The following is a 15851-nucleotide window of genomic DNA, read 5'->3' on the forward strand; positions in this document are numbered from 1 at the left end:
GTCACCTTGTCATGCTCTCACTTTGACAACGGCGCAATGCAGCCTTCAGAGGATGCACAGATTGATCTGGGCAAGGCCCAGGTCGTTGACCGTACTCCCAAGATCATCAAGGAACTGAAGTTCGGTGTATTGTATGGGTTCCCGGTTTGCCAGAGCTGAGCTACTGTACTCTTTGCGCGGGACGCGATAGCTAATAATGAATTTTACCACTCCAGGACAAAAAACGACATTGTTGAGCAAGCCGCGGTGGAAGTTTCGGACAGAAAGTTTTTCGACCTCGAGAATGGCAGAAAGGTGGTTTCCAATGGCCCTCTCGATACACGCATGGGTATTTCAGGCAAGGTTGCGACCTGTGCGACCTGTGGTTTGAACTCGAAGGATTGCAATGGTCACTTTGGCCACGTACGACTGGTCTTGCCAGCCTTTCACGTCGGTTACTTCAAGAGAGTTATCGGAATCCTACAGGAAATTTGCAAAGAATGCTCACGCATCCTCCTACCGGAGACCGAGCGCCGATCCTTCCTACGAGAAATGAGACGTCCTGGCCTGGACAACTTGCGACGAATGCAGATTGCGAAGCGAATCAACGAACGATGCCGGAAGACTCGTGTATGCGAGCACTGCAACGCGATAAATGGTGTGGTGAAGAAGATTGGTACGAGTGCGCTGAAGATCACCCATGACAAGTTCCGGGCCTTCAACGCCTCAACCTCCGTCAAGAAGCAGCCCCCACTCAGCAAGACAGTCTTTGATGACTCCTTTGCCGAAGTGCGGAATTCGAATACCGAGGTCGAGAAACACTTCAAGAAGGCACAGGATGATTTGAATGCCCTACGCGTGCTCAAGTTGTTCAAGAAGATCTCGGACAGCGATTGTGAGCTTCTAGGATTAGATCCCAAGGAGGCTAGACCAGAGATGTTCCTGTGGCAGTTCATTCCAGCCCCACCTGTTTGTATCAGACCGTCGGTCATTCAAGAGGCAGCATCTACCGAAGATGACTTGACTGCGAAGTTAGGTGATATCGTGCAGAGCAACATCAATCTGAAGAATTCCCTACTTAAGGGAGCTCCCGTTCAGACCATCATGGAGTGCTGGGACTATATGCAGCTCCAAATCGCAGTCTACATCAACAGCGATGTGCCTGGCCTCAACAAGGCGGATCTCGGGAAACCCATTCGTGGATTTGTTCAACGATTAAAGGGAAAACAAGGTCGCTTCCGTGGTAATTTATCTGGAAAGCGTGTTGAGTACACCGGTCGAACGGTCATTTCGCCCGATCCCAATCTACGGGTAGATGAGGTTGCCATTCCCGAGCTGGTTGCCAGAAACCTGACCTATCCGGAAGTCGTCACCCGATACAACAAGGAAAAATTGCAAAAGGTAGTGCTGAATGGAACGAACAAATATCCCGGTGCGAGATACTTGATCAAAAAGGGCTCTATATGGCAAACAAACTTGAAGTACGGTAATCTGAAGCACATGGCCAATCAACTCCAAGAGGGCGATGTGGTTGAGCGTCACTTGGAAGACGGTGACATTGTACTGTTCAACCGGCAGCCCTCTCTCCACAAACTCAGTATCCTGTCTCATTTTGCCAAAGTCCGACCGCATCGGACATTCCGTTTGAACGAGTGTGTTTGTAACCCTTACAATGCCGATTTCGACGGAGATGAGATGAACTTGCACGTACCACAAACTGAAGAGGCGAGAGCAGAGGCTATGGAGTTGATGGGTGTCAAGAATAACCTGGCCACACCCAAGAACGGTGAACCTATCATTGGTGCCATCCAGGATTTCATCAGTGCCGCTTTCTTGCTTAGCAGCAAAGATAATTTCTACGATCGTCGGTCTTTCTGCCAAATTTGTTTATACATGTTGGGCCCCGAGACACGATTTGATCTGCCACCGCCATCAGTTTTGAAACCACAAATGCTCTGGACCGGCAAGCAGGTTTTCAATATTTTGATGCATCCCAACAAAGACGACCCCGTCTTGGTCAACCTCGACGCGGCGTGCCGACAGTTCAAGCAGCCAAAGGACGGAAGGCCCAAAGACTTGGATCCGAACGATTCTTGGCTGGTGATCCGCAACTCTGAAGTCATGTGTGGTGTCATGGACAAATCTACCGTCGGTGATGGTAAGAAGGACAATGTGTTCTACATTATGCTTCGAGATTATGGACCTGCCGCCGCTGCCCAGGGTATGAACCGTCTTTCCAAGCTGTCAGCCCGTTGGCTCACCAATCTTGGCTTCTCTATCGGTATCACGGATGTGTGGCCCAGCGAGAGGCTTGTCCAGTCCAAGAACGATCTAGTCGAGGCAGCCTATGCAGCTTGTGACGAAGTCATTGCTAAATTTAAAGCTGGAACCTTGGAGAAGTATCCTGGTTGTGACGAGTTGCAAACTATGGAAAACCAGCTCTCTGGTATTCTCAGTAAAGTTCGTCAGCAAGCTGGTGATGAATGTATTGCACAGCTCAGCAAATATAACTCGCCTCTGATCATGGCCACGTCTGGATCTAAAGGCTCCAGTATTAACGTGTCTCAGATGGTCGCGCTCGTGGGTCAACAGATTATCGGCGGTTCGCGTGTTCTGGATGGTTTCCAGGACCGTACTCTACCTCATTTCCCGAAGAACGCACGTCAGCCTCCTTCCAAGGGTTTCGTTCGCAACAGTTTCTTCTCAGGTCTCACGCCCACTGAGTTCATTTTCCACGCAATGTCCGGTCGTGAAGGTCTGGTCGATACTGCCGTTAAGACTGCCGAGACAGGTTACATGTCTCGACGTCTGATGAAATCTCTTGAAGATCTCTCAACGATGTACGATGATACCGTACGCAACTCCTCTGCTGCTATTGTGCAGTTCCAGTATGGTGACGATAAACTGGATCCCTTGGATATGGAAGGTAAAGCCAGACCTGTCCATTTCGAGCGAACCTTTATTCACTCCGAGTCAACCACATACAACAACTACGAGCGGAGTTTGCTGCCAGGCGAAATCACAGCAGTCTGTGAAGAGATGCTTGGCAGAGAGCGTGCCAAGCTGGTGCGTAGGGATCTCATGGGCAATGAGCTAGGTTATATGGATCGCAGTGACCACGGAGTTGATCAGCTTGAGAGTGCGCGTGACTTCCTTGACTCTATTCAGGAATATGTGGACGCAAAGGTCCAGAAGCTGATTAAGCTTGGTGGTGACGGCCAGGAGAGCCGACAGGGCTTGGATCATACCGGAAAGCTGACAGAGACCACTCTACGTGCTTTCATCACTTCTTGTCTCACGAAATACCGGAGAGCTCAGGTTGAGCCGGGTCATGCTGTGGGTGCTGTGGGTGCCCAGTCCATTGGTGAGCCGGGTACACAAATGACCCTGAAGACTTTCCATTTCGCCGGTGTCGCCGGTATGAGTATCACGCAGGGTGTGCCTCGTATCAAGGAAATTATCAACGCCTCCAAAGAAATCAGTACACCTGTCATCGCCTGCGAACTGGTCAACAAGGAACACATGGCCGCGGCACGTATTGTGAAGGGTCGTATCGAAAAGACCTACCTTCGGGATATCATGCGCAGTATCACCGAAAACTGGACCGGCAGCTATGCTTACGTGACCATCAAAATCAACCTCCAGACGATCTCTGATCTCAAGCTTGAGCTAGATGTGAGGAAGATCGCTCAAGCGATTAAAACGCACAAGCGCTTCAAGGGTGGAGATCTCACTTTCCGAGTTGGCGTGTCCTCCATTAGGATTTTCATGGACATGGACCCGGCCAGTAAGACGGGCCTGTCAAAGACAGAGGTCGCCGCGACGAGTATGGACCCCTTCCTGCGTCTCAAGCATCTCAAGCGAATGTTGCCCGATATCCAAATTCTTGGACACGCTCGCGCCCAACGTGCTATCATTCGAACGGATGAGACTTCAACGTCCAACACCCTGTTGGTGGAAGGCTACGGTTTGAAAGACTGCATGACTACCGTTGGTGTCGACGGTCTCCGCACAAGGACCAACAACGTCATGGAAGCGCGTGAAGTTCTTGGTATCGAGGCTGCACGAACTACAATTGTGGTCGAAATTAGTGAAGTCATGAAGGACATGAACATCGATCCTCGTCACATGCAGCTTCTGGCTGACGTTATGACATACAAGGGAGAGGTGCTGGGTATTACCCGATTCGGTCTGGCCAAGATGCGTGACTCCGTCCTTCAGCTCGCTTCTTTTGAGAAGACTGCCGATCATCTCTTCGATGCCGGTGGTGCTGGCCGTACCGATCTGATTGAGGGTGTCTCGGAATGTATCATCATGGGCAAGACTATCGGGCTGGGAACCGGTGCAATGGAAGTTGTACGCAAGCTGAATTTCTACGAAGGCCAGATTGGCCCGCGGAAGACTGTCTTTGAAGATGCCTGGACCGACCTATGTGAGGTACCTCTGGTGAAGAAGGGCAAAAAGCGTGTGGTTAGGTAGTGGCAGGACTTGCCCTTATCTCTCTTTCTTTGGTGGCCACTTTGATCCGCATTTTTCTCGGCGTTGGAATATTTTTGCTTTTCTACGTTGCAGCCTTCGGGCACGACTCTGTACATGTACTCTTAGTGCTGCCAATTGGCGCCTGTTTTATGCACGTTAGCGAATAGTGACGATCTGCAATCAACGACTTTTGCCAAGCAACATTAGCTTCTTTTTGCTTTTCCTGAATTTGGCTGGCCATTTCTCACAAAGCAGGGCAACTCACCGTTGCAACTTTTCTCGATGTTTCATACTGCCTGTTCGAAGCAGGCTAATTTTTGGATTAGCCTTCCCGGGGCAGCCGGAGCTGGACGCATGATGAGCAATTACATCTCTACAACAACACACCCTTGTACGTACATGAGATTCGCGCTTCCTCATTCGTCCACCCTCAGTGAGGCACTGCGCTAATGGTGGAGGTTTGTCGATTGGCCACGTTTCTCCCCCATCAACCCTCGATGGTCGTCACCGTACAATAACGCTTGTTAAAGGGCTATTTCGTTATGATCGCACGCCAATCAGGCACCACCCAAACCCCAATCCGGAAATGGGAGATTGCAGGGATCCCACCGAGTTCTTTGTCTGGGCCGAACAACCTAATCCTCATCGGTCAAGATTGGCCGAGCCACTCTCGACATCACCGTTTCTTTGTCCCTTGGCCTTGTGAGGTTACTGCCTAGATCTTGACTCTCCTTCCTAATCTTCTCTAATTGCTGATTCCCTATTCCACGGGTCGGACTCGATTAATCTATTTCCCCAAATCTCCCCGAAGATCCCCGAAACCGGCGAAATATTGCCTTTGGTGGGAAAAAAGGAGTATAAGAAAGCCATGGATTTAACCGATTCGAGATTTCCAAAGAAGCGTGAGAGTCGGACACGCGCGCCGACGGCCTGTCAGACATGTCGTCTACGCAAGACCCGGTGCGACAACGCCAGGCCCACCTGTAGCTACTGTGCTATGCAGGGGGTGAATTGCATCTATCCCGAGACGTCACCACTCCCTAGCCAGTAAGTAGTGGCTTGGTTCTCTTTTTCATAGGCCTAGCCTTGTCAAGCAAGCCTGAAACTGAAACATTATCTCCTGTCCCATAGATCTGGATATGATGCGTCCAATCAGGAGATCTTACAACAGCTGAACCATATTTCTTCGCTACTGGAAGATCTCAAGAATGACAGCTCATCGGCCGGCTCATCGACTCGATCCCTCCATAGTTCCTTGCTCGAGCTGGCTACGCAAAACCCTAGTCCGCTGACCGATATTGGGCTCGGGATCAGCAATCTCCGCGGTGGTAGCTCAAATGGTGATTACCGTGCATGCGAGCATGATCCTGACTTGCTATTTGCGGCCAGTTCCGCCGAGCTCATGCTCCGCTGGCCGATATATGATAAGGTTGTCACAAGTGCAGAGAAAAATATTCGTTCCGTTCTGCTCGATTCTCTGGATTCCCGGTCTCAATCGGGAATTTCACCAGCCCAACAGGTGGATATTGGCTCATTTATGGATGATATCCCGCATCAGTGCCGAAAATACCTCTAGTTGCTGCATCGGCGGAATCCAGTGATAGATAGAAATATCTTTGAACGCTATGTCCGCGAATTGACTGTCCATGGGCTGAGTTGGGACGGGCCATCTTGTCAAGTGGTGCGTTTTAGTTCGAATGACAAACCTCATTCTGTATGTGGAAACTGATTCCCATAGCTTCTCGCATGCGCTTTGGCCTGTTGCACATCTACTTTCATTCCTTTGGGAGAGGTCCCCGAGGATCTAGACTACATTCCGTCACCCCCTCCATCGGATGCTAACATCGAGCGTGCAGAGGCCTACTTCCACGCTGCAAAACAGCGCTTCGGCTCCCTGCATACATCTGTCACGGATATCCAGTGCTTCCTCCTCGCTGGCTTCTATCATAGACATTTGGTGCGTCCGTTGGAGGCATGGTTCTGCTTTCAGCAAGCATCGTGCAGGCTAGAAGTTCGCCTGGTCTCATGTTGCAGAGAACATTGGAAAGCTGATGCGAACTACCACAACCTGGAGTCTAGACTATACTGGTCTTGTATTCAGGCTGAATGGTATATTATCCAGGAATGGATACCCTTCTATCTACTAATTTCAATAATAGTGAAATGCAGGGCGAGTTGCCTTTGTGGAGTAGTCGCCTTGAAAAATTCGGACTCGGGGATAGGTTTCCAAGCTTCCCGACATCTTCATATTCACCTAAGCAGATGGGAAGCGAGAACGACGACCCTTTCTTTTTACAGGGTGATCTTAGTGACACAGACGAGGAGAGAGGCTGGAGGTTCTACATTGCAACCATTTTCAACCGTCGCACCGTCAACGACATGCTAGTGGATATGTGGCGAAATGGAGAAGATGGATGGATAAACAATGTCAGCAGCATTGTTGATCGAACTACCGAAGCTGTGAAAGTAGTTTCGTCCTGGTATGCACATCCCCCTCTACCAGGTCTTTTTATTCATTAACAAAATCCCTGAAAGGCACCAAATGTGCCATAACACCCTTCCACCCCCATCCTCAACCAACCAAGACATTGAATTTTTCCTTCTGGGCCGCTACCATGTTGCCTGCGAAAAGATCTACCGCCCCGTCTTCTACCTCGCAATCCATTTCCAGTCCCTCCCAAGCTGGGTACAATCAACTCCCCAACTCTGCGAAGCGGTATTCACTCAAGCCCAAAAAGCGATCGACAACTGCGTAATTCTCCTCCCAAATTGTTGGTATCATTTCCGACATGAGTGGGTCTGGAACATCCTGCGCGCTACATTCTCTTCGGCCATGCATATTCTCGCTGCTGTACTGAGCAATGTGGCTCTTATGCGGAACCCGAACCCCGGGGGTTGGGCTTTACGACTACCTAAGAATTGGGATGCGCTTGTTAGGCTCGGGATTCGGATTCTGAAGTTTTGGGAAAGGGAGTCTGTGGATGTAGAGATTATGAGAGCTATGCTGGAGAGGATGTTTCAAGGCACTTGTCGGTTGGTTGGGGCGAGGCCAGGTTGTTTTTCGGGGTCATATCTTTTCAAGGTTCATTACAGGGTAAGTTTCTGTACCTATTTTCGTGGTTCGATATTTTTACTGTTTAGTATTAATAGCCATCTCATGGGTAAAGCACGTTGGAAGCTTTATACCTATAGTATAGATTGTTCGTGAGACAAGGTAACCTTTCTATGCCCTATCTTATAGCTGAGATTAGGCTCAATTACTAAGGCTAAGTGGCCACTATAGTCAGCTCCAACGAAGATTATGATCAATTTAGGTAGATTGTAATTTGTCCTGAATCGCAACTTAACTGGTCGCCATGACATGTTCTACATACGCCTCATTAGCACAACATGTGTAGCTTGCGTGCAAGCAGAAATCTCTACAGATTGCTAAGTGAAGAGAAAACATTAACGTTCCAGTGAAATCTGAGTACTAATTCAGATATGAAATTCATTGCGCCCCTAATGCATCCTTGCATCGCTATCCGCTATCCGACAAAAACATCATGGTATGACGCTATTGTAACCTCCGTCACGGTACATACTGGCATAAAACCACAAAATAAAACGGGCATCTTTAGGTAGAATACATATCGCAATAAAACAGGAAGAGAAAGAAAGTCAAAAGGGAACAAAAGTGTGGTGAAAGGGTCGTGTCTCCATGGGTCCATTATTTGGTCACCGTCTAACGACGAGCGAAACAGCACTTGATGCCGGTGCGGCCCAAGAACCAACAAGCTCCGGTGAATCGGAAGAGAGCCATTACTGCGTTGGACCATAACAAGGCTTGGAAGAAGCGGGATGTCCGGGTGGTGGCAGTGTTCTGGGAAGAGTTAGTATGCGCGTTCAGAGATGTATAGAGCTGTGGAACGTACCGTAAATCCAAACTTGTCTACCGCTTCACTGGTGATACAAACGGCGAGGAAACCATTACTGAAGATCCAGAAGGTCACAAGCCGGGTACGGAAACTCTTGTAGGAGTCTTCGAGGGATTTCTCATCGTCTTCATGAGGGGCAACATAGGGAGTGAGGGCACGTTTCACGGTAGCCTCGAACTGACTGTCAATATCGGCCTGGGGCTTATCAATTTCCTCAATGACTGCATCTTTACTGCCTTCGTCCTTGGTCGTCTTGGCGGAAGGTAAGGCATCGGCCTTGTCAGATCCCTTGGTGCCCCAGGATACATCGTGCCAATTGCTGAAGGCATACACATTGAGAATGTTGATGTAGGATGACTGAAGCACGATGTATTGGGGAAAAGAGGTGAACATGTGCCACGGGTCAGCGTACATGAATGATGCCACGAAGTAGAGACCGAAGGTAGCAGCCAGAGCGATGATGATAATACCAGCACCGGAGGAACCAAAGAAAGACTTGAGGAAGGCACCCACTCCCTCATTGGTCACAAAATCCATTGGTGCACCTCCGCCGAAGGCACGAATGACCAGGTATAGTGAATCGATGACAATGTAGAGTTGAATGATACCAAACGCGACAAATGATGCCAAGTATGAGAACTTGGAGCCCTTGGGGCGATTACCGAGCGCAAGGATGAATTGCAAGAGCAGGAAACCCAAGTACATGTACTTGACAATGGTATTGACGATAGGTGTAGCTTCTTTGCCGAATGGGAATGCGGTCTCTTTGTTGCTTGCACTGGGAGTGCCGACCAGATCGATGATGACAGTTGTGGTCAGCCAGTATGAAGCCAGCGAGAACCAGGTGAGGATGGTGTTGAAGATATTGTAGAGCATCTGAATGTGCAGGAAGAACATGCGAATCAGGTTGTGGCCACTCTTGTACATACGGCCAAAGTGCATCAGCGAGTAGATACCAGCTGCAAATGAACCGTTCAACCAACGTCGGCGCTGCGAGATAAACTCGGCCGCACCTTCCGGCACGTCTGTCTCAGCCTTGGAAGCTTTGACGTAAGACAGGTGCCATTTCGAGCCAGCCTTGGCGACCAGCTCGAAACATAAGATACGATCCTCAGCCAAGAACATGTTCTTCTTGAAAATGTTCATTCCCTCAATACCCTTCTTGCCCAGCTGCTTGGACAAGGTGTGGTCACCGTGGAAGTATTGCTCTAGAGGGCGACCCATGATCGCACGGAATCGATAGGCCGAGAAGGCACCAGGCAACACACTGACGTAGCCAAATGAACTTTCGAGAGGCTTATCCAGAATGTTACTGATTTTGTATTCGAAGTTCTGGGCGGCCACCAGTGGATTGACCAAGTTGCGCCAACCTTTGCCCAACATAGCGTGGATTTCACCACATGCCCCTCCGAGGTCTTTGTCATTGTAGAAGGCTTCCCAGAGTGATAACAACGATTTAGGGCCGGGCTTAGTTCCTGCATCAAGCAAGATACAAATCTCAGGGTTCAAGATTCGACCAAACGCGTTAAAGAGCCAACGATGAGAGTTGATCTTTTTGCTGTTCTTCTGTTTCAGACAGAACATCATCTGCACCGGAGGAAGTGTCGTAGGGCCATCATCTGTGGGGCGAATGAGCTGCTGACTTGGTGTCACGGATAGCTGGGTAGTATATTCGAACTTGAAATATGTTAGCGGGTGCGGCTTCCTCTTCCATACGACTTTCTATCACCTACAATATGGGCTATGGTCTCCTTCCCATCGACATCACGCTTCATCACACCATCTTGATAAATGCCGACAGTCGCAAGGACATCCAAGACATCCTTATCGCAAGGATCGATTCCATCGAATACGAGGGCCACGACAATCTTTTGCCAAGCAGGCCCACCTTTGTTCCAGAACTCGGACTTCTTCAAGTTGACGATATCGCGGATATTCTGCATCACACCGTGCAGGGTACGTGCAGTCAAAGTCTTATCCTCGTTGTAGTAGGTAATCGCAATCAACAGCTCAGTATGACGATTATACATAGCCGGACGCAGGTTGTAACCATTGTGAAGAGTGAATTCGTTCGGATCGCACGTCGCGGCAGTGTCTATAAGAGTCCGTTAGTTCCCTGTTCTGTTCTCCAATTTTCTTCCGTCACGTACATCGCATGTGAGTGAACTCCTCGCTGCCACCTTCAAGATCGTTGCGGTATTTGGCCTGGATAGCATTTTGGATGGCACTGGGGACCGGATAATCGACACTCAGGACGGAACCCTGAACGAGCTTCACTTTACGTGTCGCATAACGGCGCAAATTTCCACCGGCATTTCCACCGGGAGCTTGGCGTTGGCGCCAGGCTTCAGTTGATGAAGTCTCACTGCGAGCATAGGGTGATTCGGTTCGAGCAGGAACCCCAAAGGCGGCTGCGGGATTCTCTGACTGGCCTGAGTAAACAGTGCCCGTGCTGTAGGGGTCGTGGTAAGTTGGCGCAGCATCTGTGGCGTAGGTTTCCGTCAAGCTGTAGCCCGAGGCGGGACGCATGGGTGAGTGCCCACGGGTGGGAGATTGCCCGCGCGAGTGAGGGTCATCAAATGGTGTCGCAAAAGGACCTTGCTGGTGTGAGAGCAGTCCCCTCGAAGCATCCTCGTCTTCACGATACTGTTCCAGGTTAGCTTGTTTGTTGCAAAAAAGGGTACTTTGATATTGTCCTAGATAAAAGCATACCTGTAAAGGAGGTACATCCTGCAAACGAGTCTCTTCGTAGCCAGGCGAATGCGCGCGCGCGCCAGACCCTTGGTAGGCCATGATAGATGCGCAAATCCGAAAGTGATTACAAGGAGACAAAGGAAGCACTAAGGAGGGGTATCAAGAAACAAGGGCGTCTGGAGACGCGAAAATCACGATCAGATGAAGCCACCAGGGCCTTGCAGATGGCGGGTACCTGGAGTCTTGGAAGGGACACGGAGAATAACAAAGGGAAAGCGCGGTTCGAATCCCAGCACAACTCCGGAATGTGACGACGGAAGGGGGTGAAAGAGAGAGTAAAGAAACCGAGGGGCAGCGAGACGGGGAAAAAGGCAGGTAAGCGTAAGGTCTCCAGGGCGTGATCGTATTATTGACTTTCAGAGCAAAAATAGACATTTCTTACTCAGTAATCAAAACAGTTCAGCAGGATAAATCTTGATTTGTTGTATATTGCCATATGAGCTGTAACATGATCACTATTCTTCAATCTGATTGATTGGATTATTTAGCCAATGCATATCTCATCCCTTGTACCTGTAACAGTGGGTAACATGATGACCTGTCAGGTTTGAAGGGTTCAAGGGTCAAAGGGTCAGGGTCTAAGTACAAAAGGCTTGGCATGTGGAATCTCGATTGTATTTGTATTATACATGTATTTTACCCTTGGGTACCCTATGCGTTGGCAGAACCTAATTTCCTAGTCGTTTTTCATATTCTTTATGGAGTACTGTACTTTATTCTACTCTATTCTATGGAGTACTTATTCTGTTACTCCAGGAAAGACTCCACTTTTGAGTCTGGACTCCAATCAGGACTCCACTAGTGAAACACGTAAAACGGACGGACCACACATTCCAGCATTCTTCGCGTCGACAACGGACGTTTAACCAGGTACCATCATTTATAGTATGTGTTCCACGGCTCGGGGGGAAAGTCTTATAATGAAGTTGAATGTCGGCGTATCTTGAAGAGAGAACAGTGCCGAGACTGTATAAAGATATTTGTGTCCTATTGTCAGGTGACCTCATAGTCCTTCATCTTACTCCTAAGCCTCCCGTGTCTCACCTCTCTGCACCCACACGGAGTAAATCTTGGCGACTTTGTTTTATGGAGTATCGTAGTTTCCCTGCAGGGCTGTGTAGATGAGACAACTTTTCTTTCAGCCTTACAGATCCCCTATTTTTAGTCCTTCATACTTCATAATTTATTCTGACTTATTCTGCTCTCTGATTCTCATGGTTAGTTATAGTTAATTCTAATTTCTCTTTTCATTTTGTTCCTGTGGTCTAGACTTCGGATAATCGTCGGACCGAAATTACATGGTAAACATCTTCTACAGTTACTTCCAAGTACATATACATAAGGCAAGGTACCGCAAGAAAGGGGGAGGTTGAAATAATTTTAATATTTGAGGTTTGTAGTATCTATATCTGTGCTATATATCTGTACATTTCCATCACATCTTAATAACCTAGTTAATCCCAATTCCTCCCGATCATAAATTAAATCCCCGCTCATCGTGCGTGTAAGAGTGGAACCTAAGCCTCCGCTCAGGCCCTCCCGTGACTGAACTCTGACTGAACTCTCCCAGGAGATTCTCTATTCTTTACTCTTTCTCCTTCATCTCACTATATACCCCGATCCGATCTCAACGGGTTCACCTCACAATCTACTTATCCCGGATCATGTCCGGCCTCAGACCTTGATCGGATCGACTCTCCCCCACACTCGTTTTGGATTACTTCCACCAGATTGCCTTTGTTAAATCCTTTTCTTTCATGATTTAGCCTTGACGCTCACGACTTGACGCCGCTTGAGCTTCTCACACTCCTTTCTTGTTGAATTTCCATCCTATACACGTTCTTTTGAACCTACCGTTGACCGGTCGACTGTTGATACCACTTCCCCCCTTTTTCGCTCCCGATTCCATCCGCCCATCATGTCTTTCACTCCCATCGATTCCAACCTCATCACGGGCTTCGACCCCTCCTATTCTCTCTTCAAGCGCTGCGTATCATGCTCTGACTCCTCGCCCACCTGCCCGACATGCGAGACCGGCTACACATGTACCATGTCCACCCAGTCCTGCGAATCCTGTGCCACAACGAAGTGTGTTTCGTCGGGTGCTAACTCGTCACCTGCACCATCCAGTGGCCCTGATACGGGCGCAATCGCTGGTGGTGTAGTTGGTGGTGTTGTCGGACTCGGCCTGATTCTCTTCCTGGTCTATTGGTTCATCATTCGGAAAAAGCGCCAGGAGCGCGCCGAACAACAAGAAAAGAGCAGCCAATTTGCTGCTGCCCGCTCTGAGCGCCAATCCACCCAGTCCATCGCCTCCACCGTCCTCACCCGTGCCTCGAATGTCATCCAGATCGCCTACATCCCTGGTGTCACCAACCGGTCGCCCCCAGAGACCCCGGCCACCTTGATTCCCCCGGTCCCCCCTCTGCCTGGTGCTCACCCTGATCAACACTTCTTCATGCCCGGTGACTTGCGCGACTCCAGCTGGACCACCATGACAGGCCACCAAAGTATGGCGAACACCCTACGTAGCAGTGTGGCAACCACTATCTACCGCAATGACGCCATTGTCAGCGCCGTTCCCGCACAACAAATTACCCGAACTCGTGCCAACATCGTCAGTGTCCACAATGGTTCCGATTCCGGCTTCTTGACCCCCGATGGTCGAGGCACACCAGTGATGATCACCCCAGCAAACGCCCCCGCTGTACCCGTCATCACGTCCGCCCAACTCGCGAAGGCTGGAGCCATCCCAGCCCCCTCCCCTGTCGCCTCTAACTCCTCTTCCTCGATTGTAGCCCGCACCGTGATGGCCAAGCCGGTCATGGTTCGTGGACCCTCTTTGAAGAAGAAGAACGAAGCCAATGTGGGCACCAAGGAGGTCACGATTTCAGAGAAGCCAATGACGTCTGGCTCCACGACTGATAGCCAACAATTCGACCACCAGACCTCCACCTTTGACGGGAATTCCTCCGATGAGGACGACGATACGCTGCCCTCCAGCTCCCACTCGACAGCCTCCAAGGGTATTCCCTCCATCTCCATTGTTGAGGTCGACGAGTCTCCCATGCAGACCTCCGAGACCAGTCCTTTCCACGACCAGGACAGCTCGAGTGCAACAGCCTCGATTGCCCAGAAGCGCAGCTCCAGACACACAGACCGGACACCGCCTCCGCGCGTGGAGAGTCCATTCTCCGATGTCAATGAAGTGAAATGAGTTGAGCGTGTATTTTATTGAGTTTGGGCTTGATCTAGGTTTTTTCCCACAGATCATTCTATGTCATTTTCCTTGTATTTGGTTTTATATACTTCTTTGTACCTATGGATCCCTTGGTACATTTTCATTATGGGCGTTGGTTCGTTATCCGGGTGTTGAATTGTACAGCGAGAATTCACACGGAAGCCAAACAGTCAATCGAAGTCAACTTACTGTTCATATATCTCGTAATCTCAGTGCACATATTCTTCTCAGTCACCTATTTACCTTTGATGTGTTTCGGCTTACAAAGTAATACCTTCAGGCCAGGCTTCAAGCCTTCCAGGGCTATATGTATAGTATATACACTGTATATTTTCGAAGGTACGATAACCTGACGTCGATGGATGTATGAAGCAAACATTTGAATTGTATATATTTCCACACTTCATCATATGTGCATATATGTGCTACCTATATACTGTAGGTACTTTTGTTTTATACATCCAGTCGGTTTGTACATTCACAGCCTCATGTGGACCTCGAGAGTTACTATCAGCTGCATAACATATTCAGTCACCCACCCGTGGACCTGTGGAAATGTACACAAATAATTCTACAATAATAGCGCTATGTATATGTAAATTGATGGAAAACCATGAACGTGGTCAATCTGGGGTTCATGTGATTCAAAACTGTTCAAAGGGACTTGCCATTCTATATAGAGCTGAACTCATCTATTCCTAGCGAGCTCCTACTCCTTCGCGGCTGTTGCTTCCAGCGAACCAGTCAAGTGACGGCATGCCATCCCTTGCAGACCGGATGACTAACCCTCGTTTTCCAGAGACGACACTTACAACCCCAGTCCCTGTGGCTAACTCGACTTTACTTTTCCATTCTGCCCTGGTCTGACCTTCGATTAAGATGGCAGACAAATCCCTCAAATCCACCTGCCACTGTGGTGCCATCACCGTAACCGTGCCTCATCAACCCACGGAAATCAACCAATGCCAGTGTACGATCTGTCGGCGCTACGCAGCCGCTTGGGCGTACTACAAGGTGAATGAAATCAAAATCGACATCAAAGAAGGCGCCAAACTCTCTCAGTACGTTTGGGGAGGTAGATCAAGCTCATTCAATTTCTGTGGGAATTGCGGATGCGTGTAAGTCTCAATCAGCCGGTCATCCTTGATGGATCTGATCTGGTCTTAATGAATTGGCTAAACTGAGCTGAACTGAAATGCTTTGCTTGAACGTAGATGCTATTGGTGGCCGTTTGAAGAAAAGAAGCCAGACGGTAGTGTAGCTGAGTTTGGTGTTAATACGAGGAATATGGATCCTATGGAAATCTTGCATGTTAATCGCAAGATTGACAATGCCTGGCTGTTTCGGTCACTTAGTGATAAAACTCAGGCGCATGAGCAGGACCAGGCTAAGTACTGAACTATTCATGTAGAAGGATGTGTCCTCAAGTCGATATTTGGAAATAGTGACTGCTCTTCAACCTTGTCCAGGGCTGGGCTTTA

At 49.1% G+C, this 15851-nt stretch overlaps 5 protein-coding genes across 5 annotated transcripts; 4 read left to right on the forward strand and 1 right to left on the reverse strand.

The window, feature by feature from the left end:
• Window positions 1-36: 36 nt before the first annotated feature.
• Window positions 37-4458, forward strand: N7520_004064 (DNA-directed RNA polymerase III core subunit RPO31; the record flags this gene model as incomplete). The annotated part of the gene is made up of 2 exons (XM_057137999.1): window positions 37-131; window positions 216-4458. The coding sequence occupies 2 exons, from the start codon at window positions 37-39 to the stop codon at window positions 4456-4458; spliced, it is 4338 nt and encodes a 1445-aa protein (XP_056998464.1).
• An 868-nt stretch (window positions 4459-5326) lies between these two features.
• N7520_004065 (uncharacterized protein) lies at window positions 5327-7623 on the forward strand (the record flags this gene model as incomplete). The annotated part of the gene is made up of 7 exons (XM_057138000.1): window positions 5327-5505; window positions 5590-5977; window positions 6035-6139; window positions 6197-6567; window positions 6618-6938; window positions 6994-7552; window positions 7609-7623. The coding sequence occupies 7 exons, from the start codon at window positions 5327-5329 to the stop codon at window positions 7621-7623; spliced, it is 1938 nt and encodes a 645-aa protein (XP_056998465.1).
• Window positions 7624-8182: 559 nt separating this feature from the next.
• Window positions 8183-11168, reverse strand: chsG (chitin synthase class III; the record flags this gene model as incomplete). The annotated part of the gene is made up of 5 exons (XM_057138001.1): window positions 8183-8320; window positions 8373-10052; window positions 10109-10470; window positions 10526-11021; window positions 11088-11168. 5 exons carry the CDS (start codon window positions 11166-11168, stop codon window positions 8183-8185), a joined length of 2757 nt encoding a protein of 918 aa, XP_056998466.1.
• A 1879-nt stretch (window positions 11169-13047) lies between these two features.
• On the forward strand, window positions 13048-14346 carry N7520_004067 (uncharacterized protein; the record flags this gene model as incomplete). Its single annotated transcript, XM_057138002.1, has 1 exon — window positions 13048-14346. The coding sequence occupies one exon, from the start codon at window positions 13048-13050 to the stop codon at window positions 14344-14346; it is 1299 nt and encodes a 432-aa protein (XP_056998467.1).
• A 903-nt stretch (window positions 14347-15249) lies between these two features.
• N7520_004068 (uncharacterized protein) lies at window positions 15250-15768 on the forward strand (the record flags this gene model as incomplete). The annotated part of the gene is made up of 2 exons (XM_057138003.1): window positions 15250-15431; window positions 15585-15768. 2 exons carry the CDS (start codon window positions 15250-15252, stop codon window positions 15766-15768), a joined length of 366 nt encoding a protein of 121 aa, XP_056998468.1.
• Window positions 15769-15851: the final 83 nt, after the last annotated feature.

This window comes from Penicillium odoratum, assembly GCF_028828045.1.
Source record: "Penicillium odoratum strain IBT 22623 chromosome Unknown utg000003l_segment0_segment0, whole genome shotgun sequence".
Classification (NCBI taxonomy): domain Eukaryota; kingdom Fungi; phylum Ascomycota; class Eurotiomycetes; order Eurotiales; family Aspergillaceae; genus Penicillium; species Penicillium odoratum.